The following is a 26470-nucleotide window of genomic DNA, read 5'->3' as shown; positions in this document are numbered from 1 at the left end:
TAACAATGTGTCTGTCCAGCATTTCTACGACAGAGCACTTCTACTACAGAGGCACCGCAGCACCTGCAAGGTTACAGCGTGGTTAATTCACATTTTAACATCCTCTAGTAGGTGGGATGGGACAGCTAATTTCCCTCAGGGCCATTTTCCTTTAGGTAGCAACACACTGGCATCCAAAATATAAATACTCAAAAGCTCAATTTCTGGTAGGATATTTTTCATGGAGCTCTGCAAAAATTGCTTATCGTTACAGTATGAGGAGAAAATCATGGAGAGAAGTGGCAGCAATGATTTTTTTTTTTTTTTTTTTTATGTGTGTGAATTGGGAGCAGCCACAGCAATGCTAGATTTAGCTTCTGCTTAAATCAGGCCATGCTGTCATGGCACATTGTGCCTTAGTTCTCCTGAGGGACTGCCACAGCTCAGGTGGATTATGGACAAATTGCTTTAAAGGTGTTTCATGCAGGTAGCTGAATACATGGCAAAGTCAATCAAAAACTATTTTCTGGTGCTGCTTAGATCTCCAGAGCCTGGTTATGTGGAGGGGAGGACTGAATGATTAAGTTTTAGAAAATGCCTTTTTTATACCTAACTACAAATCCCTGGAGGAGATTCCAAAGAAATTTAATTGAAATGTGTAAAAAAAAAAAGTCTACAGGACCACTTAATCTGAAAATCCACCATGAAGGTGGAAACTCCATGTTTTGTTATTGAAATATATATACATTTTACAACATCTTGTTGAGCCCAAGAATATCCTTAAGACCAATGGCCTTGAATATGGTCGATGAATGTCAGACTACTCAGAGACCACCCTAACCTCAGAGACCACAGGCATTCAGCATTTTCTTTTCTGTCTATTTCAGTCACACGATACACATAGGAGTTAGTTATTACCATTACCATTGTTTTTGAAAACAAGGATGGTCTAGTCATTTATCCTATGACTGTACAAGGAGACTTAATTTCTGTAATGGCGATTAAGATATTCTGCCTGATCATTTAAAAAAGGATAAAAATATATTTTTAACATACATTGTAAAGAACAACAGCCTACAGAATTTGTCCAAAAAAAGCAAAGTTAACAATTTGTTTAAGTAAATATACTCTAATTGTATTCATAAAGTAGATCTACTTTTAATTGCTATAGAACATTGAAATACATTAGGTAAAGTCTACTAAACATTTCTGGATATGTTTTAATGCTATAACCTCAAAAACTAATGTAGAAACACTGAAGTCCAGAATCAAACCCTTCTCACTGCATGCCAGTTTTACACAGAAGTTTACCATCTAGGCTGCAGACGTTGTTTAAAAGAGTTAAAATATTAAGAATTTGTGATAAAATGAAAAGTAGCATAGAATAGTAAAACAGAATGAGCAGAAAATTTTACATCTTTGAAGTTCAAAACAGCTGGTAGATTTCTGGCTCCATGTTTAATGTAAAAAAGGCAAACATAGCTAATGAAGCAAGATACACTTTGGCTTGAAGTAACAATAGCTTCTGATTACTATAATGGACATGGTGGGTGTGTAATGTAATGCAATTAAAGGAATCTAGATTTTGAATACAGGTCAAATATTCAAAAGAGAATATTTTCGAATCCTAATTTAAAAACACAATGGAACTTATTAGAGATCATGTGATTCATTAGATTTATTTACAGATTTAATCAGGTTAAAATCTAAGTCCAGCCTTACATTGTGGATGCTGTGGTTGTTGTCCTTAGGGTCCTCCCTTGTGTGCTCCTCCCTCTGCTCGACTCATCAGATCCGTTCAGCAGGGATAACTCTCTCAGCTGCTCTTGCCTAATCTCATCATTGTAGTCCTGTGAAAACAAAACGGATCATGTATTTCGTACAAAGAAAAGGAACACCTGACCGTTGCAATTTACAGTTATATTAGCAGCAAGTGAAAATGATCTTGACACACAAAAGAAAAACACACTGCTGTTAGGCATTAAATAGTTGACGAGCCATGATATCTTTTGTTTATTTGGTACACAAAGTGTAAGAGGTGGTTAATGATCTTGAAAAAGACATTAAGTATAATTTCAATTCTCCAGAGGGGCTGGGGTTTAAGTGAGTGCAGAAAAAAAAATGAAATAAAAATTCTATCAACGGTTTTACTAAATTGAAAAGTTTTATGCAGGCATAATAAAGTTATTTGTTATTGCAGCCATTCAAAATTGCCTTTCCCAGTCAAACACCAGCCGGATGACAGCCCACTTTCCTGCAACTCCCAACAGAATCCCTCCAACTTCCAGCCACTGGACTGACTCCCTTCTTCCCCTGAATGTGCATATTTTTTTAACTCTGACTCCAACCTGTGACTAAATTACAGAGAGATGGCACTTCTCTTTAGATCTTAATGTTAACTCATAGACTATCACATTTCCTTGTATTAGAGAATCAAACCTTATCACAGATTATAGACATTTTTATGATAGACCATCATATGATATATTTTAGGTTTGAAAAAAAACAAACGTATAATGTTTTCAACTTGGTTTCACAATTAAAAAATTTTAAAAATGCAGCATGAGTATGTTTTTAGCTCATCTCCAGAATCATTGCTTTGTAGAACCAACTCTTGCTCAATTACATGACTATCTATAGGTATATCTCTACCAACTTTGCAGATCTACAGACTAATTTATTTGCAAGTGTCAATATCAAGACCTGCAGGCCCAATCTGGCCCACCAAGGCAATTTATCTAGCTCTCAAGAGCTGAAAAATGAAAAATCTGTCATTAATTCGCGAGATATGTTATTTTAAATTGTACAAAGATGCTAAAACTGCTAAATCAACAGTTATAATACCCTAGCAGTGTGCTCATTGCAATAAAATGATGAAATCTAAAGCTTAATTCAAACGGTGATTATGATTGTAACATGACTGTAGAAAAAGGAAGCAAAGGAAATTAAGTGGGACACTGATAAAGATCCTTTTATTAATATATTCTAGTAATAATACAAAACAATCTAAAATCTAGAATCCAAGAGTTTTTTTGCACTGCCTCTTTTCTTTTTTCTAATGTTTTTGACACACACATACACAAACTTGACTGAGTATCCATAATGCGTAAATACCTAGTCCTGCACCCAACCTAAACTCAACCTCAACCTTTGAAGTCTAAAACAGCAATTTCCCATATATGTACAGCAAAACGCAGTTCCCCCCTGATATACCTCACAAATTCCAAATGGGATGTCAAAAAGTTAAATAGACGGGTAACCTTAACAGTTTAAAGATTATGAACAAACCTATATCTTTCAAATCCTTATGTCATTGACAAACTGAAAAATAAGTGTGGTAGAGTTTCAATACCTTTATCAAGGTTCACATGTGCTCTTTTTATTAATGAGCCACTGAGGGCTCATTGTCGACCGGCGGGTTTGAAAGAGACTGGCAGAGCTCTTAATAGAGAAGCTGACAGATTATCCCAAGGACAACAAAGGTGCAAGAGCTTGTCAAAACTGACTGTTGACAGAGGTGTTAGTATGAGTGCACAGAGATAAACTCAAATGGGGAGGCTTCTCGGGGCTGACTGTTTGCTCTCTTTGATTAATTCTGACCATGCATGACCTTGGACAGTCTCTGTGCCCTTCTGGAGGCTAAAGTTAGACTTTATCAGGTCAATGGAGGAAGTGTGGTGATACAGGGAACCGTTACTGTAGATTTTGTACTGCCTTGTCTTTAAGCTCAGCCATATAAGCTTAACATTTACAGAAATACTAAATCAATTTAGTAGAATGTCAATATCCTTTGTTTCTTATTACCGAGCCTTTGATATTTGTTGCTCCTATGGACGATGCAAAAAATAAAAAAGGTTGAATACTTTTCATTGCATTTAGCATATATTTTTTAATCACTTACACTTGAAGAACAGGATAAAATATGCAACACTAAATAATACTTATTTCATTACAAATGAATAATGTGACATTTGGTTAAATTTCTTGTTGTTTTAAACAAATTTATAATGGGCGTCAATAAAGGAAAGCAATTAATGAAGGAGCTAACAAAAACAGCTTTTTTGGTTTTGCAAAATCTTTTAGTTATTTATTCGAGCTGAAAATACAGAAAATATCCTCAGAAATGGGGTGGAACAGTAGATATTTTAACATGTCTATCTAACTCCCAAGACCTCACAAAATGTACAGCAATAAAATAGGTCAGAATGAATCTGGAAAACCTACATGACTTGTGTTGAGGAATTTGAAAATACTGTTTCCTCATAAATAGCCAAATACAGGCAAGAAATGTGCAAGTTAAATATTTAAGATATTAATATATGTAAAAATATTTAATGACATTTGAATCCAATGCTGTTTTTGGATAATCCCTTCATAAATTTTATATAAAACATTTTTGCCTCATTATGTACAGAGGAACTAATGCAGCTGTCATAACCTTGGTGCTGATGGCTGGCTTAATTGCTTATTCCATTCACCTGTCCAATTTGCCCAGTTGTTCATTATCTTTCATCTTGTCCACCTGGTCCCTGCTGTTATATATGCTGCCTGTTTGCCTGCCATCAGCGCCAGATTATTTGAGTTGTGTGTGTGAGAGTAACTCTAGCGATTCTATACCATCCTGATTTTCTGATCCTGACCTATTTCTGTTTTTGGAACTTTCGAGTTTTGCTTAGCCTCTTTTTCTGCTCTGCTCGTCTGATTTGTTTTGATCTGGTTCCTGGATTCTGCCGGCTTACCGAACCTGGAACTATCTTCTGACCTCGGCTTGGATTCTCCTCTGGTACCTCCTTGGCTCTCTGATCTTCTGGTCTGGTAACCTGTTTCTTTGGCTTTTGACTTTGGCTTTGGATTTCCCCCCATGGATACTGCTGTTCTACTCAGCTCATCACTTGGAACTCGGTGGGCGACTCTCATTGCAAGCTTTGGATACACCTCCATTTTGGATTCTACTCTTTCCTTCGGGATCGGACTGAACTCAGAACCAGGTTAGTGACTTTTGCTTATAGTTGCGGCCCGTCTTAGATTCAAAGTCACCAACCTGAATTTCTATTTCTACAGATTATCCAGTGTATCCGCCCCAGCTGATGAGCAGTCAAATGTTCTTGGTTTAATTAACACTTGTTTTGATCTGTCTGCTTGAATATTGGGTACTCAATTCCAAACTTATGACAGCAGCTCATTGAATCATTTTGGAGTTTTCTATTTATTTTTTATCACAATTACAATAACAAATAAACACAATTCTGTTTTCTGATTTTTTTTTTTTTTTTTAGATTCAAATTGAAAACAGAATAACTGCACTCTTTCTCATACAAACATTATAATACCTAATATGGCTTGATTAAGAAGTCGGTCCAGAACAAAATTTTGGATTAAAGAAATTACATATATATTGTAGTTGAAAGCTCCTCAGGGAATTTTTTCAATCTTTAATTTGATACTTTGGCTGAGATTAAAGCAGAGCAGGGACTTAAGTGCAGGTTCACTTGTCCTTACTAAGTACATCTCACTCTCAGAAGAGAACGGAAAAAATAATTGAGGTATTTTCTAGTGTTGTCTACAAACCTGAATTTTGATGACCTTGTTTTTCTGAAAGAAAAAACAAGAGTAAATATGCTCCCCTCCTGTAAAAATTCAGTAATTTAGAATAATTTTTGAAAAGTGTAATCATTCTGGCAACACACCTAAAGCGAACAAAAATATGACTAATCCACACAGAATTATTCATTTAAACATTGATTTATGTTAATCATGATACTTTTCTGCCTACAGCTAGTGAAAACCTGACATTTAGGATATCAAACCAATAAACAAGAGAAAAAAATTAAATGCAAAAATATGTACTTAAGAACAGTTGGAGGTTTGAAAAGATACTTTTACTGTGCCATACAAGCTTAATCTGTGTATTCTGCTTTATTGCATATGATTATATATCTACATATATGACATGCTGTCACAAGGTGATACATTTGAAATCTCAATGACTGCAACTGCTTACATCACACAGATTGTAAAAGTAAATTTGTTAGAGAAAAAAAAGGTTAAAAACTGCAACAACTGCAAAAAAAAAAGCTTTTTATAAACTAGACAAGTTGTCCTTAAAAGTGAAATGTTCAACTTTTGTTAAAAGAGATAGCAATGGGTTTAACTCCTCCCAGCCAGTTGGTTGTGCAAGATTGTTTAGTGCTGACAGTGGTTGCATAACTAGAAATATTTAACATTTTGGACCAATAAAATTTTATACATCAGTTATTTATATACGATTGTATTCATTAACTTTTATACAGCACCATGCTAGTTGTTCTGTGAAAATATTGTTTTTGAAAAATCTATTGTTTTGGTGAAAAATCTTAAGACATCTGCCTAACATTTTTAGAAATAATTTCACAAATTAAAAAAAAAAAAGTGTAAACTCTATTTTAAAAACAAACTGTTAATGCTCAATAAACCAAATTGTTATTATCAAGGCACACAATGGCAGGTGTTAGAAAAACTGGTACATTGAGTTCTGGTGCAGCTGATATTGTACTTCAGCATGCCTAAAAAGTACAATAAGCTATCCATACCTGATGCCTTAGAAACTGCAAAGCAAGGACTCACAGTTTTGGCGAACTGCTTGAAGATGTATGCCAGAGACATAGAGCAAAGCTTTCAGTTCCTTTTTTTTTTTTTAAATAAATAAAGTACGTTAAATTGTGCAAGAAAAATGAGGGGAATTAAACATGATGTTTCTGTCACTCAACCATCCAAGGTGCACTCTCAGTGGGCAGGTGGAACAATACTGGAAGAGCATATGAGAGAAGGCTGCAACATAATACCAATGCTCAGTGGCTGGTGGATATAAGAGCAGACCACAGCAACCTTCCTGAATAGGTTTCAGCAACCATTACAGGGGCAGATATCCAAGAGAGAGTCTAATATATGAAGAGCTGGACAGCACTGGGATATGGCATTATTCAAACCTTCTGGCTATAGAAGCTAACTGCACTCCATAAGTGCCTAACAGCACAAATGAACCTGCTGGTAATGGATAAACGACACTAGAAAGGAACTAGAAGATACAAGAGGAGCCACTGGATGATAGGAGAAGTGGCTGATATAACAAAGTCCTACCAGTGGCTGTACAAAGCTGGACTGAGAGAGCCAAGAGGAACCGACCATGACAAAACAGGAAAAAGCTCTAAATAAAAGATTGATAGAGGCTCAGGTGCAAGCTATGCGGAGAAGCCCTTTGACAATCCAGCACATCACAGCAGGGTGCAAGATGCTAGCAGGTATAGTACGGCATGAAACACCAATAACAAAGTGTCCAGCATAGTATACAGGATCATCTGTGCCAAGTTGGCCCCTGAAGTCCAAAGGTCACCATGGGATCCCCCACTGGTGGTTAAGAATGGCCAAGGTAAGATCCCGAGAGACTTCCTGATAGACAGAAAAACTGATGATGGCTATCCATCTGGACACAGTAGTGATGGACAAGTAAAGGAAGAAGGCTGCAATGTTGTAGCAATACTGAGTGAAAGTACTATCAGGAAAAATAAACCAGAGAAGTTTGAGAAATACCAGGAGGTAGAGAAAATGTGGAAAGTGAAGGCAGCAGCACTCCCTGTGGCAATCGCAACACTCTGAGCAGTGACCCTTCAAACTGGGTGTGACGGCAGCAAATTTAAGGCACGACAACAAGAATACAAATGCCCTAACATTCATTGATGTAATTTTGGAGGCGGAAGCGGGGGACATGTCCCCTGCACTTTTTCAAACATCTGTTTCGGTCCCCCTGAAAGTTTTACTGTTCAAAAACATGTTATGCTATAGTACACAAGACAATCGTCGAGCACTTGGACCAAGCGGAAAATCACAGCTGAAACTGAATGATGATGCACCACTGAATAGCTCTGTGATTGGATGGTAAAACATGCTGAAGTTAGTTATATTAAAAAAATACTTGTGTCCCTCCCAGTTCTGAAATCCAAAATTCATCCATACTAATATATATATATTTGCAATATGTCTTGCTGCAGCAAAGGCTGTGGTACTATCAGGTAGGGGTAATCCAGCCTTTATTTCTGTAGTGTGTGCTCAGCTAACAAGCTTTATTTTGTAGCTCTGTGTTCCAAAGGCATCTTCATGAACAAGTGCTTTTCATATAATCACTCTCACTATAACAGCTTGGCTGTTACAGTACAGCTTTTAATGAATAAAATGTCAATAAGAAAAGAAAACAGCAGGACAGTGATTACATTCTTCACCGGAGGCAGGAAACATCTGTCGCTATAGATACTGACAGGTGCCTGTTGTGTCATTTTGCCTGCTGTGTGCCTGTATTTCTCTTGCGAATCCTATATTCCTGAGGCAACAAACAAGTTCCATAACACAAAAGACAAATTGTCTTCATTTTTAGCTTTAGTCTGAACACAAAGGTAGTACTTGTAACATAGACAGCTCAGATTTAACTGCAGATTTGACAACTTGCCTTAATAATACAAGATATAAGGAAAACAGCCAATATAAAAGAAGCATATATATATAAGCCAAGATGAGGCCTTTTATCATTTATAGCTACACTGTGTTATCCGGTAGTCAGTTTCTAGAAATTTCTACTAACTGGTCATTTTCCTGTAATGCTGCATCATTATTTGTGGTGGTAGAGTTTCACAAAGGATTCAAGTTGTTTATCTTGGGAATGTAAATATTTATTTTTTTTAGCATCCATGCTGCTTGTATTCCAATATTAAATAACGTAGCTGCAATTTCTAAAGGAATAACATTTCATCTTTTTCCACACTACTGCAATAAATCCTAAGCAGACGCTGTGCCAGCAGGATTCTTTTTATTATTCTCAGACTGATATGAAAAAGCATTTGCATTTTATTCAAAAAAAATAAATAAATAAAAGTAACTTTCTTATTGTACAAACAGAAGTGAATGACGGTATAATAGTGCAAAACATAGCAGGAATTAAATGGGCAACTAAAGTAAAATTCAAAATTTTAAACATTAAAGTTAATGCAGCTTTGAGAGAGGAATGTTATAAAGTTTTTGTCACATTCAGACATATAAAACTTCCAATCATCAATTCCATTGATGATTGATTCTTTAAGATTGATTCAATCAGAAATTAATACACTAATAAAAAAAAATGATCGAAACTGATATTTCCAATGTCTTGATTTTGCGATAGTAGCAGAAATATTGTGAAATCCAATTCTACAACTATATGGAATTCTATTGACTGTGTTTGTAATTTTGACAGTCCTGTTCACATGGAATTTACTCCATACATTGGTAACACCCCAAGTAATAAACAACAAATACAAAAATGGCTGACATCAGTCAATTTTTTTAACAAAATATCTTTCCCTAATCCACACAAATTAATATTAGACGGTTTAGCCCCAATTGACCTATAAAGGGATAAAACATAGACCTTTGAAACCTCATTGCAAAAGAAACATATGTAAATGGTCTAGGCCCCCCATACCCCAGCAAACATCACTATAGCATCTTCCTGGAGTTTCTTAGCAAATATTAAACACGACCAGGTGCCGCTCAATGCATTTTTCACAGAAGGATTAACAGCTGATTAGAAACAATATGCAAAAGCCAAAGTCTATTTGCATTCAATAACCATGGATTCTAGATATTCTCAGTGCACAAGGCTGCACAGCAGAAAGAAAACTAAGTCAAAGCTTCCTCAAAGTTAACTTCCAATTCTCCTTGATAGTTCCAACAGAAATATTCTGATAAGAAAAACACTAATGAATTAGATTTTTTTTTTTTGCTTTGAAAAACAAACAAAAAAACATTCATCTTCAATTCAACTTTAAGCTTTAGCTGAGCATTTTGCTGTAATTTGACTTAAATAAAAAAATTTCTTTTGAGATATTTTCCCTAAAACACAGGAAAAATAAGAACATCTGCACATACAAAACTGTCTTAGAAAAATGATGACAATTTAGAAATAAAATAACTAAAAAGTTTTTAAATGTTGGAATCTGAGACATTTGAGTGAGAGAGTGAACTTCTAACAGCTTTGCATGCTCAAATAATGCTTAAATAACTTTTAACTTCTACTGTTCTTTTAGCATTTTCTTAATTAATTAGAATTGTAAATGGTTTACAAATCCATGCATTCCATTAAAATCCTGCAAGACAGCATCCTTACCTATTTGGAAAGAGGATATAATCCTTTACTAATTGTTTTTTTGGCACTCAGTGTTAAGTAATTTGTATTTGTTTTAGCTGCAGTTGCAGCATCATCATCATCGTCATCATCATCCTGCTGGCCCAGTGTGCATACAGAGCGCTAGCTCAGTACAGCCAGAAGTGTGGACCCCATAAAGTAGACTCATCCAGCACAACTCCTCTATTAGGCTTGTCACACTTGCAAAGCTTGATTAATATTTACAGCTTAGACTCAGCAAGAGTACACAATGTGCACACTAATTACAGCAAAGTTCTTCAGGCTCCTAGTTGCAGGAGTCTTGCAAGTTCTTTCATACTGCATTTTAATTGAAGAATACATCAATTATTTCTTGTAACAAAGGCCAAACCATGTAAATGTTAGGGAGCGGAGATAAACTCATAGCTTTGGATATAAACAGAACCTTGCATATTCTGAGCACACCAAACATGTATATGCTTGATAGAGAAACAGTCATGTCAGCAGCAGTTACTACTGCTCTTCCACAGCAAGATAAATAAAAAAGGGAGACCCAGGTAAAGTCATAAACTTACTGGAACAAGAAATTTTTTAATTTCCTCCAGGGCATGACTCATGCGAGAATAGGCCTCTCCCGGTGGAGCGAAGACTTCAATTAAAACGTGTAATTCATTACTCAGGTGGGCATATTTTGCCTCCCCGCTTTTTCGTAACTCTTCTTCCTGTAAAAATAAAAAAAAGTTGTCAACAAAGGAATTTAGACTTTTGAACAAAAATCAAATTTTCAGCCATTTTATAACACCTTATTTGACATAACCATACAGTTAGCTTTTTTAATTTCCTTATATACAAACTATTAACACATAATATTGGATACAGAGCTTGCATTATCTTGCTTTAAAAATATCCTTTAATAAAGTAGGTTACTAAATTGCAAGATTGTTGTTATCAGGGATACTGTTTTAATATACGTAAATGTGCAATATTTTCTGTGGCCAGCTCTTCAAACAAAAATCGAACAAAAATTTTTTTTTTCTCCTATTCTAAAGACATCTGTTCATTAGATTGTTTCACTCAGCAAACATTTTTACTTTTCACTGAGTAACTTGGTAATTGAAATGTGGATACATTTCAGTTTTTCTTGATCTGTGGTAGGTTTTCAGAACTCACAAGATGTAAAATAATGTCCGGAAAACCACTAGGACTTTACATTGTATTTTGTAGAGTATTGTTTTGGGTAGATGATGAGTTAAATTGATACAATGTAGTGGCATTTTTGCTAATAAAACTTCTTTAGGCCAGTCTTCGCCAAGAGAACAAAAATCCTGCATCGGCCTGAAATCCAAATCCAATCAACTGCTTGGGGAGAAGCTATTTTCAGCATTATCATGCCAATGGCTACATTACAAACCCTGGCATTAAAAACGCCTCATGGACTATGTGTTGTTGATTTTAGGCTTTATAGCTGTTTCAGTGAAAGTTGATCAATTGCTGGAGACACCTTAGCAATCAATGTCACAGTCCATACTGATGGAAATTTTATAAAAATATAGATATAAATTTCTGTTTTGTTCCAATCTACTCATATGGAAAAGTAGAATAAGAGCTATTTGCCTACTATAGCAAGAAAACGCTTACTTTGTTGCAGCTATCAGCCATGGTGGTGGTATTATGGTAAATGGCCTGTACTTATACAACGTCAGGAGACTATTTACATTACATTCAGATATTCACCCATTCACTCACACACTGATGTTGACAAGCTACATTGTAGACACAGCTGCTCTGGGGCTTACTAACAGAAGCAAGGCTGCCGTATACAGATGCCACCAGTCCCTCTGACCACCATCAATAGACATTGCGGGTGAAGTGTCTAGCCCAAGGACACAACAAGGCCGAAGCCAAGAGCCGGGGCTTGAACCAATAACCCTCCAGTTGCAGGGCAAACCCGACGCCACAGTGGCCCCAACATTATACTGATGGTTAGATTTTCTACTTGTGGTGGTAGTGCATTACATGAGGTTGTTGAAACGCTACAGATGGAAGACTGCCTACAAATCTTTAAACTTCAAGTCAAATCCTCAAATTAACAGCTAGAGAATTGAAACTGGCACAAACTGAGTGAGCACAAGCAAACACCAAAACCAATGGCAGACTAACCTTAAGTCTGAATAACATCCACATCAGGTCTACATAAACTGTATATTGTAATTACAAGTTGTGTCCGTACCACTTTAGTAAAATGAATAATAAAAAATTCACAAGACAGTGAGAGTATGTAAGTTTTACACATCAACACTTACTGGAAAGGTTAGGTTATTTACTTAAGGACAAGTGGTTTCAGAAGAGAAGGGATTGTGTCACTCGGTAGTTCTTTCCCCTCAGCCTAATAGTGGATTTAAACTCTGTTTGGAACAGAACTGTTTTTGCCCTTTGGGAAAGGTCATTTTTAATTAAAAGCACTCCAGGATTTTAGCAGTTGTGATATGTCTCTCAGATCACTAAGAATCAGATCAGAGCTTTGATGTACAGTATCCTCAGTGTTTTCTACACTGTCTCTGTAAGCTGTTTTAACAATTTGCTAGTTGTTTAAGAGCAAAGCAAGCAACACCATACATTAGAGAGTAATTATTATTCCTGTAATATACTTGAGTCTTCAGTGAGTTTGAATAATTGTTTTCTGCAGAGGCTTTAGGGCATATGTGACCTTAAGGAAATTCAACCAGTGTGATTTACTCTAACCTTCACTATTTGATTTGCCTTGGGGAAAACATCTATATGTTATGTTTTTTTTTTTTTTGTATGATAATAGCTGATATATAAAAATTTAATTCAAAAATACTTAATTGATCTCCCAAATGGAAATTAAAATATTTTTTATTAAGGTTATATTGATTATATGAAACACAAGTTGTTCTGAGTTAAAATAAAATAAAAAAAAAAATCGAAATGTGGGGATATTCCTGCATTCATGCACTGTTCTGGAGAACTGAAACTGGCTGCAGGAAAAACAGCCATATGTGTGATACATAATTAGACTTTAGCTGTAAATGTTGGACTCTGTCAAGTGGCCAGCTGCCCCAAATGGCAGCATGGCTTTTATCCATGACCTCTGGATGTCAGTTGCATCTCCTTCAGATCTGTTCAGATAGCAGACAAAATCAATACCACAAGCAGAAAACACCTAAATCAGAACAGCATGCAGCTTTGTCTGCAGGAGTCTATAACTGAACATTACTCTCCATCAATAAAGCCTGTGCCTCTTCCACACTTGTTATCGTTGATATAAGTGTGCAATATCTAAAATGGATAAATTAATCAAGGTTAAAAAGGTGAATGCTAATTTATAACTAACATAAGAAGCCATATGATATACTTCCAAACACTTTATAACTGAAAAAAATAATAGTGGCTTTCATGCTAGTTAGATAATTTTAAAAGAAATATCTAAAGACAAGACAATCATAAAAAGATTTGATTGATTTATGTTGTTTTTATGATAAATCCTGGTCTTTCAAAGTTCAGTTAATATATTTTGTGATGGTAGGTGATTGCTCTTTTTATTTTTTGATATTGATTGTTATTTTTTCTGAACCTCTTAGAACATCTCAAGGACTTGTGAGGCACAAATGGATACATAGCCCCGGCAGTGGGTTATGAGTTTGTCCAAAGAACTCCTGCAGAAGGAGAATGATTTGAAAACCTAAAAAAAGGAGAGGTATCCTGTTTGTATCCTGGTTGTATACCCAAACATACTTCCTGACTCCTAACAAAGACAAGGGGCAGAATGACTCCAAGCTTATGTCCTTGCTTGACAAGCAGCCATGACTGCAAACAATGCAGCCAAAAACATATTGATTTTTCTTCCCCCCAATAACTGATTTTACTACTTCATCATTTCTATGGAACAGCACAAATAACACTTCTAGGCTTTATGGTATTGCCATTTTTTGTAAGTCCGAAGGTTATCCGAGCTGCTACTAGGAAAAAACAAACAACAAAAAAACATGTGATTTACAGCTTTTTTTCAATCAGATCATAACAATGACTTGTTGCTATAGCTGAGACCGGAGGATGGATGAAAGTCTGAGCAGGATGCTTAAAAGTGAATTTCAATTATGTAAAGCCTGAACACGTGAAACTGCGAGATTGAGGAATCTTCTCTTACCATATATACAATTGATTCTAATATTTACAGCAAAGTATAAATATAATATAAGTCATAATACAAAAATGTGACTATTAAACCATCAGTTATTTCATAGATCTGAACTAAACTCAACAGAACAAGGTCTACAAGCTGAGGACATTCAAAACAGCAGCCGAAATGCCGCAGTCTGGTTCAAGGAAATATATGTCAATTTCAGAATTATTCTCACCATAAATAGCATTTTTGATTATCATTTCACGACTCATGTTTTATTTTTCTATTTGCATTAATTTTATAGGAAATTATATAGACAGGAAATACTCATATTTCAAAATATGTCAGAAGAGACATAGGTTGTTTTAGGGTTTTCTGCTTTTTATGAATACAGAAAAACATTTAATAGAACAAAAAAGCTTCATGTGTCGCCATTTAATGTGCACAGACTGCAGTTTCTTATCCAAAATGAGAATTATAGATTTTATTTGATCATTATCAACTCACTACACACATGCAACTGCCACATCCAAAAAATAGAAAAAATGTATGATATATATTTTGTTACTATTGGTTTGTGAAAAACCAGCAGGCTATGCAGTTACCTCAGTTCTCTTTCTGATCTTTACCAGCTCTTTTTTTTTGTCCCACAGTTTTGCTGTATTGAGATGTCTATTGTTTTGTATATTTTCTTTTTTTCATTTCCACTAAAGAATACAAGAATGCTGAAAGAATGCTGCATTTATGTATTATTATAAAGCACAAAGCTCCATTAAGCTGTCGGTAGTCACATGTTCATCTGATAAACCAGGCAAGGATTATCATGTTGAAGAAGTCCTCATGTCTTAGTGAAACCATTAATTATATGTACTTTAAAGCAATTCTTAAAGCCCCTGTAGAATTTTCACAGCTATGTGTTCTTGTTGTAATGAAACAAAGAGCTCCAGTTGCACTGAAGAGATGCATAGGCTGCATGTTTTCTTTTCATGTCAATATGTCAGAATCAAATGCACGGAAATAATAGCACCGTAACTGAATAGGAGCACTCTAAGAGCTGTTATAAGCACGAGTAACAGACTCAAAGGCAGTCTGTCCTCACGCCTGGTTTGATCCCAGGGGACCACAAGTCAGCTGGATAAATGGCTCTGTCAGAGAGATTCATTGCTTTGGATTCCTGATTAACAATTACTGAAAATGCAACGAAACAAGATGAGAGGGAGGGAAAATGGATGTCGTTTCCCTTTTAGATTTGTAAAGAGAAACATACATATATATTTTATTTACCTATGCAATGATTCTTTTGGGATAATTACAAAAATGTGACATTAACAGTGCAATATAACTTACTATACATAAGTATTAGATAATCAAACATAATACCAGAAAAAGATGACCTGAGTTCATACAAAACCAATTTCCATATGTTGATTTTTGTTATCTGGCTTCTTAGAAAAAAATAAATGTGATTATTTGGTTATCTGTAGAATAAAGTAAATCATTAAATAGCACCTATTTGACAACATGAACTTAGCTTAAATGGCTCAGAAGGTACGCCCCATCTATTGAAATTCAGGAATACCCTTGGAAATCAAGTAATTACAAGTTTTTCTTTTTTTACATTATACTGTTGGGATCCCCCCCCAACTCCTGTCACTGCCCTCCCCTGCTCTAGTCTTTCCCTAGAATATGTTTTGATTTATTTAGCATTTTGATTTTGTGAAAAACAACAGATCCCAGCCTTTTTTTTTTTTTTTACCCGGGCACAGTAAACAATGGTAATATATTCTAGCGCAAATGGAGAACAAAACTGATCAATTCTACCATCCAATAATGTCACAAGACGCCTCCTGGTTGGCGATGACAAACTTGCATTCTCTTGTTTATTTAAAGGGTGCAAGGTTGCGCAACAAACTGTTGTTTACAAGCACCATGCTATATGGTCTACATGTCATCCATCAGACGCAAAATTGGAGAGATTAGGGGACGGTATTCTCTGTTTATAGGTTGTTCAAAATGTGATGGAGTTTAGCTACTGCTCACCACAGCCTACAGCTACAGCCACAGGCTCTGTGTCTGTGGTAATCATTATCTCTCACGCAGCCAGTGGGCAACCCTCACACGCCGACCACGAGACACATGAATTTAAACACTTGCACATGCTTAAACATATTATTCACATATGTTCCTCAATGGATACCTCGTATGCTGCAATGTCTCCACAAAGAGATCAGTATTGTAGAAGGTTTGTGCAGGATTGAGCCAACCTTCTTTCAAGTATTAAGGTCAGTGTGTGACTCAAACAGAAAAGGGAAAACAGCAGCCCAGCTTTATAACATTGCCTAGATTGCCCTTTCATCACTATCAGTAATGTTACGCCATACCTGTATAATCAGTATATTTAATAAATTAAAATAAATAAAATCCACCAGGAAAAAGAAAAGGTTTTTTATTGCAAAAGACACATTTTTGAAGAATCTGTGTTCAAAGTTAAAAAGATAACATACTATTTGAAAAAAAAAATTACAGCCCCTGTTCTGCCATTCTATTTCTACATTATTAGCTTTTTTCTCCAGCTCAAGAAAAGTACAAAAAAGTAATTCACTCAGTATTCACTCACCACAATCTCCCCATTGTGGGACAATAAAGGGATTTTATATTGTATCCTATTCTACACTTGTGTCTTCAGCGCTTTCTTTATGTTTTTTTTTTTTTTATTGTTTTTGTGTCATAACTTCAGTCGCTGCAATTTGTGATGTTTATTGATACTGTTTAAGTAGCTAAGGAGGCTATCAGTTGTGGTGATGGAGTTAATGCAGAGGGACGAGACAAAGAATTAGGAGTGAGGTGGAAGAGACAGAAGAGTAGGAAGGGGGTGATGAGGAGGAAATGATAAGGAAGGAGATGAAGCAGGAGGGTAGAGCAGGAACCTTTACAAAGGCTGCATGTTGGCCAAATATGCCAGGCATTTATATTGATCACTGAAAAGAAATACTGGCTGCTTCTACTTGCTTCCATGAACTCTGATCTTCTTGAGCAGGGATTCAGCTGGATCCTTCACATACAGTCCAAGGGCCACAAACACTTGAACCTGGCGGCTTTAGGGGCACTAAGGTTAAAACTTACCTACCTGCACCGTGTACTAAAAACTGTTCAGAAAGTAACACCAGGAAGCTTTCCAAGGTTTCAATTTATTCCCTACGATTGGTAACCCAGCCTGTCTGCTTTAGCGCTTTTAAACTGCCAGGCTGTTTTCTAATGGAACAGTTAATATAAATGATTATTTGTCACTGGAAGCCATCTTAGTATCAACAGTGACTGTCAAAATGGATGGACTTAAGCCGAAATATTTCAAATAGGAGCCCCCTACATCTGTAAATAATAAACAAAAATATGCTACAAGCACATACAACACCATTCATAATCATATATAAAAGATGCATACACACACACCCACAAATAAACAAGCACGCTTAAGTTTGTTTAGGTGTATATATATATATATATTTGAAGAACAGTATCTGCTCTTCTTCTTATTAAATATGTTTTAATTAAAATTGTTTTATTTATTTGTCTTTTTTTTTCCCCAACGCTCTGAGCATAGACTGCCCTAAATCAACTGTTAGGTTTCAGGGCTAATTGTTATTTAAAGGGCCAGTTTAGGTTTTTGTTTAATAAATCAAATTGTCACGCAGTGCTTTTAAATATTTGTTTAGGTTATATTCACCTGATAGTAATTCTAGCCCATTTATAGTGTTAGCCATGTTTCACAGTTAAATATTCCATGGTGCTTTAGTTCCTGTAAAAATTACAAGGGCAGCCAAAAAGTACATTTCAGCACAAATCAATATGTGTCTTACCTTCTCTTTATCCCTCATAGACCCTTTGCCAAGGATGGACATCTTCACTCCTGTCTCCTCTTGTAATCTTTTCATAGAATTCCCCCGCGGTCCAAGCAGCTTCCCTACAAAGTTAAACTGAGACATACAGTAGGAGAGAAGAAAAACATTAAGAAACAAGCAGCTCACTGATTCTTTCAATACATTGGCAGAGCCCAAATGTTAGAAAAAGCTAAGTGATTTAAAGAGGAATGTCACTAAATGAGTGTTGGATGTAATGCAAATTTGATCTTTCCAGTAAAAGGGTTAACCATAAAAGACATTTGCTGGCCATTAGTCATCTTGTATCAATAAAATCTCACATTCCAGTCGCTGTGAGAGAAAAAGGCTGTAATGTAACCTGTAATAAATCAATATCCTTTTGGTCTTTGCAGCGTGCATCAAAGGTGAGTGTGATTCTCATCTGCACTCCAGGATGACATATGTGTGCATCCCTCAACTGGACTATGCCCTTGCTGGTGATGTTTTGTATCAGCATTCACCATCCATGTTGTATTGCTTGAATAAAAAAAGAGGGCACATGGACTCAAACCAATAACGTTCTCGAAACAACTCCAGAGGTCAGCACTGAGATAAAGTCAGAAATAATGAGTTCCCATCCCAGTGGGAAATTAAGTTATACTATCCAGATGACAAACCGTTAGATTCAAGCCTCCAGGCGCTGTCTATCATTTGCCTTCATACTATGCACCAGCTCAGGTTCATGTAAAACTATTGCAAAAGTATTCATATAATTTGGAACATTTTCCAATTTCTGGTTTTCTACAACCACAAACCTTGATATTTTGTGACAGATCAACACAAAAGAGCACAAAACCTATAAGTAAAAAGAAAAAGATACATGGTTTTCGAATTCTTTAAAAATGAAAGCTGAGAAGTAGATAACAGGGTTATCTACTGAAATAGGCAGTCTATGAATACAGCATTTGTCCATGACTGACTTTCTGGGTTTTATGTAGTTAGCAAAAAACATTGTTATAAGTTTGTGCAGGCATCAGTTGTGGGCATATTTGTCTGTCTTTCTGTTTCTCATTTAAATATTAATATAGAAATTAAAAAATATATTGTGGTATAAGTTTTGGCCAAATAAACCCAGCTCTAATTTAGTCTAATTACTCGGCTACCCTTAAATAAAACCATAGCTACCAATTGCTCCCACTAGATGTGAGCTGTTTCAAAAATGGAATCAATCTTTGAGTTAATTAATCACAGTATACAGTTTATTGTTTTCCTAAGGTAATGGATAAAAACATTAGTGAATAAAAGGCATTATGTTGTTGGGAAATTTGAGTTTTGACATAAAACAAGATCCCGGTGTCTGAAGAACACAGACTTGTGTGATCTACCGTCTTAAAATGAATGGCACAACTGGAAACCTGTCTGGACATAAACCTTCTCTACTACAGTACATTATTAATCAGAGAAGCAGCCTAGAGAAGGATAACTCTGGAAGAGCTGCAGCAATACACAGCTCTGGTGGAAATCTATCTACACAACTATTAGCCATGCTTCTCATGATCTAGAGTTTTATAAAGGACCGGCGAGAAAAAAAAAAAAAAAAGTTCTTTATTCTGGTTAGATAAGAGCAAAATTATACAGTTTGGTTTCTTTGTAAAGTGTTTGTAGTGAAAAGAATATATATTTTTCTCATTTCTTATCAGAAAAAAGCTGAAATATAGTTTGTCTTTAAAATCTTATGTATGAAATAGTTCGATTTCGTGTAGAAGGGAACTGCTGTAAAAGGAAAAGATTTAACACTTGGCCAAAGTGATAATATTCCAGCAGGACAATTACCCTAAAGCAGAACAATAAGAAATTGGATAGATAACAGGATGCTGATATTTGAAAAAAGTCATTTGATAATTCAGACAGAATCACATTAAGAATGTTAATTTTGTATCACTTCACAATTATCTATATCCTTGAGACGGTCTACAGTTGAGATGGTCAACATAATAATAACATATGGACTGTCCTCACACACACACATCCATAGAGCTAACACCACTTAAACGCACTTTCCATCTAAAGCTGTATATAATCTGTAAATCTTTTATCTGCTATTATCTTTCATTATTTACCCTTTATTACAGTATACCATCACTAAAACATATATATATAATCCATATCCTAACTTTCATGTATAATCTATATATAGTTTTTAATATGTTTTTATTTTATAGCCTGTTACAATTACTCTCTGTTTATGTATACATTTATAGTCAACACATACATAATCTCTGTGCACATGTAAATAAATATTTCTATCCTGTTTAGCACTTCTGGATAGATGGAAACTACACCCCTTTGCTTTGTATTTGTGACAGTGTAATGACAATAAAGTTTAAGTCTATCCTATTCTATTCTATCAAAGGTTTTTGGTTGAATTGTTTCAAAATAAGTTCAAGTAGTATGAATGATTTTGCAAGCCATCACTCTGGGTTATTGGTAGGATGAGCTGTGATTAATTTAAGAGGTAAATTTATAAAACAATCTCAACGTTTTAGATTTAGATAAACTTTTAGGCCAGAGGAAACAAAGTTACAGTGTTATGATATGAAAAACATTTCTGACTTTCAAAAGTTAGTTGCCTGATATAATATAATAAAAGTTCATCTTCAGAGCTGAACAGGTGGTCAGTCGTTCTCTCTGCAGCTCACTCTGGCTAACCCCTAAATGAAATTAACCTTCGCAGAATGCATCATATCCTGCTGTGCATGAACAGCTAATAACTCACTGCCAGCTGTGTGTGGCTGCTTCAAGTCAACTTCAATAACTGCACACTCAGCTTCTTTCATGAACATCATTAACATCTTGAGTGAGTAATGCAACTCTGATAGGTAAAAGCCAGGGGTGCATAGATAAAGCCAATAAAAATGAAAAAAAAAAAAAAAAATACAGGAAAAAAAGGCAACGGGAAGCATTCTTGCTGTCCTTGCTTGTCTTCTGATCTCAGTGATTAAGGCACTTCTGCTGATGTCTTCCTTCACTGGTGCTGCTGTGACAGGACTATCCTGTGGCTGGCAGGGAGCTAAAGAGCAGATGGCCGCTGCAGTTACAGCAGGAATAATCTCACTGGGCGGTAGAAGAAGAGTGGCCTGTTTTCATTAAGCTAATGAATGTCTTGAGTCTGTCCGCTGCTCCACTGTGAGCAATTTAAGCTCCAGAAAGGGTATGTGTGGTGTTAAATGAGGTTTGAAATGATGATATGTACCCCCTATCGTCTCAGCAATGATAACGCTGCAGATATTAGAAGAAAGCGTGTTGTGAATGCAGCAATTATGCACAAAAGAGTCTTTAAACAATGAACAAATATTACATTACAAAGTGGGCACACAGTTCTGCCTAATGTGTTTAACTGAATACATTCTCCAAGAAATCAAAATATTTTACTGAGAGCCTGGAGAGATAATTTTAATATATTTAAATGTCTAAGCCTTTAAAGCTAATTTTAGATGCAGTTCTATGTGGAAAGGGCATAAAACAGTGGCTGGAGGTTAAGTCGCATTGCACCAATGTGAATCTACAAATTTGACAATGCAGCTGAGCAAAGCACATTTTACCAGACACTCTATGCCTGAGGCATTTTTTTTTGCATGTGTAATTTTGACCAAAGATCCCATTGACTTCATAGAAGAACAATCCTTGTCTTACAGTGTGCAATAAGACAAAAGACAGGCAAACGGAAGCTCCCCTACAGCAGTTACACTAAACAGATACAGAATATGTAACATAACAGAAAGTAATCTGCACAAAAAGTAATAAAAGTACTCAGAATGCATCTTACCTAGAAACTTTCATTTAAGACATCTGTTGTTGTCTGAGCAATACATTTGTTGCAGATTTCAATTTGCAATGCCATCTATCCTGTCACAAATTTTATTTATTTTATTATTTGCTGCACTACACACAGTTTGCATTTACAGTATGCTAAAAAGGAGCTGAAAGTCTTTGTGACTTTAGAGGAGGCATGTTTAGTCCTGCAGTGAAGCATTTGGAATGTACAACTCCCCACTGATTCCAACAATCATCACAAGATGTTTGTGGCGAATTACTGTTGAAATTAGACATTTACATGCACTTTAAGCTTATGTTGTGCATGTATCACACAAAGTTGTTCAGTTTGGGTGTAGTTAAGATTACAATATTATTTTTAATTGTCAGAAATTATGAAAAGAACATAAGCTTTTTTTTCCTGTTATCTTTGTTGACCAGACTTTTAAACAACTTAAAAAGTTCAGTTGATTAGGTCTTGGCTATGTATTTCACAACATTTGAATAAAGAAAAGGATTTCTTCTAAAAACATTTTAGGAAAACACTCAAACACATTGCTATCATGGGTGACATAATTGTATAATAAAGATACGTCAGCCGGTATAACTATTCAGACGGGAGATACGTTAAGTATCTCAGATATATTCACATATTGACATGAAATGTAATATTAGGAATTAAAGATCATGTAAAGATGTTGGCTAAAATTGTCTTTATCTAAAGTCTAACAAGCCTTGTACCATCATATGCTGGAATGCCATTCAGCAAAGAAGAGGTGTTTAATGCTAGTAATGGGCTTATTAATAAACTTACCCAGAATATTTCTATCAAACTGCATCAAATTTAGCTGCAGTTTACCGTGGTGGCCAATAATTCCTGGTGATGATGTGCAATAATGCACTTCATTAGCCTGAATTACAGAAGAATTTAGAGGTAGAAGTTGGAGTTCTCACACAGTTTATTTAAGAGAACTGGTACTGATAGAGAACTCAGATTGTTTACTAAGCACACTTGTTACCTATGAACAGTAAGTTCATCATCCACAGAAAACACTATAGAAAGTTAGGGCCTTGCTTATTGATAGAAATACATGTAATATGTCTATTTATGCAACAACTTTTAACTATGCTACTATTTGCCATTTTTAGATGGTGTAAATGACAGCAAGCTGTGCTGCAAGTGAGGACGATTAAAGATTTTATTGTTTGCACCCATTTACATTGTTGGCATATGAAGCTGCTTCAGTTTAAAAAGGTGTGCTCAGCTGATTTGCACAAGCATCATACACCATCCATTCAATCACAGAGCACTGTAACTGTTTTTTCCTTTTTAGTCCATGTATTTGTGAGGGTTGCATTAACACCGTGAATAACAACAGAAAAATGTAGTTTATAAGATATTCACTAAATTTAAGCAGTGGCATAGCCAAATCATTTTCATAGGGGTGGACAAGCAGGGACCAATGTGCACTGAGGGGTGGCCAAAAAAGTATTTGGTTGCCAAAACCAGTCTAGGGTCAATCTACACAATCATGCTTTTCCTAGAAATATTGCTATTTACATATATATGCTGTTTATATTGAGTTCTAGCTTCGAGTTACATCTCTATTCTCCCACACTGCAGAATTAGTTAGTTCAATCCCTAACGCTATTCTCTCTCTGCTTTTTCTCATAGTAGCTTCATCTGGTTTGTTCCTGTTTGGCTGTGATGCCATCCTGGAGAGAAATATCAGCTGTGTTGCTGCCATCAACACCTTTGTTTGTAGATGTTCGAGATTGGCCTGTTTTTCAGTGTAGTCCTGTTTCTCTGACTGTGAATGGCTAGAACATCCTCTGACATGGGAGCTGACTCAGAGCTTGTCTGCCTGGCTGTGTGTTTCCTGGATGGGGCCGCCTGTGGAGCTGGTTTACAGTTGCCGTTTGTATCTCTGCCTCTTGCTTTATGTCTGCTTCTGTCTCCTTGAACCCCAGTCGGCCTCGGCAGATGGCCGCTCACACTGAGTCTGGTTCTGCTGGAGGTTTCTTCCTGGTAAAAGGGAGGTTTTCCTTTCCACTGTCGCTACAACCATGCTTAGTGTGAGGGGATGCCTTCGAGTCAATGAAACAACCAGGTTTTTATACATAGAAATCTTGAATCAATTTGACTGTGTGATCTGGTTAAATTGTAAAGTGCCTTGAGATGACAGGTGTTGTGCAGTCTTTGGAGGTTTTGTGTGAACCTAGACCTGTACAACTCCTTAGATGGTGGAAAGGTCAACCTAGACAATTGTATGACAATCTGGACTTGTCCTGTCCTGTGACAGTGTCTACAGCAATAATCCTCAAAGCTCTTATTATATGAGCTGTGTAAACTATGGAAGTTTATTTTTTAACCAAAGACACTGATTGCTTGTGGCTGAACAAGTCTGTGTGTTGCAAATGAAATTTATTGCCAATCGCAGTGGCTGATTATTTAAAGCCTGAGAGAGATTCCTGTATTCCATTATTTTCAGCCTTCCATGATCCAGTGTTTCACACTCCAAACTCAATGGGAAAGCAAAACCAATAAAAATCATCAATCATTCATCAAGGGTATCCTCAGAAAATATCTGAAATTATTGTAGAAAATAAATCAAAGCAGCCTCAAGGTGACTTAAGGTGCCAAACTAACATATTTCCATGCTTCAGTATAAGGTAAGTTCCATAAAAAGCAAAAAATATTGACAAAGCACAACAGCAACACATATTGAGCAATAGAACAGCATTTAATCTCATGGGCTTGGAAATGTACTGCCCTTTTATGAGGTGCACTGGGGCCAGTCAACACGTCCTGAGGCACTTACTGCCAGGTTAGTGAGCTGTGCTATTGGGGAAATCCAGGTCCTGTGTGATAGGAGGATTAAAGCCTCAAGCAGAAGTTAGTGCTTTAATGACAGCTGTGGAGGACTTGGTGAAGAGTTTGTCAAAGAAGCCTTTTGCTACAGCTTCACAGATAATAATGAAAGCCGATGAGCGGCTACTCGAGTTCTCTGTGAAGGGAACAAGATTTACTCTACTTGGAAAAGGATTTTAAAGAAATGATCAGAATCAGTATAACCTCAAAAGTTTCTGATCTCTGTTAACCAGGAAACTGAAAAGCTTGATCTATACAAACGTGAAGTCTCAATTTAGCAATTTGAGCATCTCTTGTAATTACGTAATATGGGCTTTGTTGGATTATATGCTGAAGTTTTTGCAGAGTAAAAGTATTTACTCTTCACCCTCAGCTTTTTACATGTGAAATCAGCTTATAATGCTGAAGTCCTGCTAAGCTTCAAAAGCTGTTTAGGACTGAGAAACTAATCAACGGCATTTTACACAGCTGCAGCGTTTATTTTAGAACATCAGCTATTTTCTACACTAGAGGAAAAACAGAAATCTAAAAACAGAGCTCTAAAGCAAACATATCAAAAGTATGGTGCAAATGTCCATGTATAAATTCACTAAATCTCAAAAGAGCATAAATAATTTCTATGTAATTAATAAATATTTTAAATATTGATAATATTATAATAAAGATTTTAAAATCAATGTAAGTTGTATTCCTCATGGGAAGTGAAACACCATCCAATTGACTAAACACATTACTGGCATAGTAAGAATGAATGCATCACACATTAAATTGATAAAAATATTCAATATAGACTAATTCAGTTCAAAAACTATTTATTAATCCAAAAGGTGAATTACAGCTAAACCCAAAGTAAAACAAGTTTTACTTTGGCAGGAAGGACCTCCTGTAGAGGTATGTCTAGCTGCAGCTCTGAGAATCCTCTGACTGAAGATACTCTGTTGTTTCACAACAGAGAATGCTCGGGGTGGTTAGTGCTGTTCATTTTATAAAGAATTATTCATTATAAGGAAGTTTCCAAAACAGAACTGGCTTTCAATTGCTTGTTAAGCTTCTTATAGTCATTTGCACTGATACTCCTATCCCAACAGATGATTGCAGAAGAGATCACATTCCACAGATTTAAAGAAGATATGCAGGAGCTTGCTGCAAACCGGGAGGACCTAAGGTAAAGAGCAGATTTAGGACATGAAGGACCTAAGCTTAAGAAAAAATGTTGGGTCAAAATAAGGTGGGGAGTTTGCTGTAGCCTATGTGATGTATGTGCTCTTGGTATTAGCATAAAAAAAAAGATATATATAATTTTATAACTCTTCTTCATTTACTTACCTAAATATTTTATTTATTTGTTCTGTTTTAAAGATTTTATACTTTAATTGTATTATTTGTTTGCTAGTGTAATATTTTCTTTGTTGCACCTTTATATATTTGCAATGCTTTTGCACCCCTTGGCTAACACAAAAAGAACATCCAATAATATACTTACCTTACTTTGACTGAAAACTAACAGCTTTTATGTGAGAAAACCATATCCACTGTCATTGTCAGAAGCAGCATCACCATTGTGCTACTTCAGTTCTCCCATCCTCTTGACAATGTTTTATTTTGTCATAAAACAATTTTAAGCTGATAAGCACACTGCA

General features: G+C 35.8%; 1 protein-coding gene across 1 annotated transcript in view; it reads right to left on the bottom strand.

The window, feature by feature from the left end:
* Positions 1-26470, bottom strand: part of khdrbs2 (KH domain containing, RNA binding, signal transduction associated 2) — a 102956-nt gene that overhangs the window by 40034 nt on the left and 36452 nt on the right. The window contains exons 3-5 of the mRNA XM_015374487.1: positions 18146-18262; positions 10720-10866; positions 1702-1829 (exon numbers count right to left, since the gene is read on the bottom strand). Of these exons, the coding sequence (XP_015229973.1) occupies positions 1702-1829; positions 10720-10866; positions 18146-18262 (392 nt within the window). The remainder of the gene's footprint in view (positions 1-1701; positions 1830-10719; positions 10867-18145; positions 18263-26470) is intronic.

The sequence above is a fragment of the Cyprinodon variegatus genome, unplaced genomic scaffold (assembly GCF_000732505.1).
Source record: "Cyprinodon variegatus isolate N-32 unplaced genomic scaffold, C_variegatus-1.0 Scaffold104, whole genome shotgun sequence".
In the NCBI taxonomy this organism is placed as follows: Eukaryota; Metazoa; Chordata; class Actinopteri; order Cyprinodontiformes; family Cyprinodontidae; genus Cyprinodon; species Cyprinodon variegatus.
The sequence above is the reverse complement of the archived record's forward strand: the minus strand, read 5'-3'. Positions and strand labels throughout refer to the sequence as shown.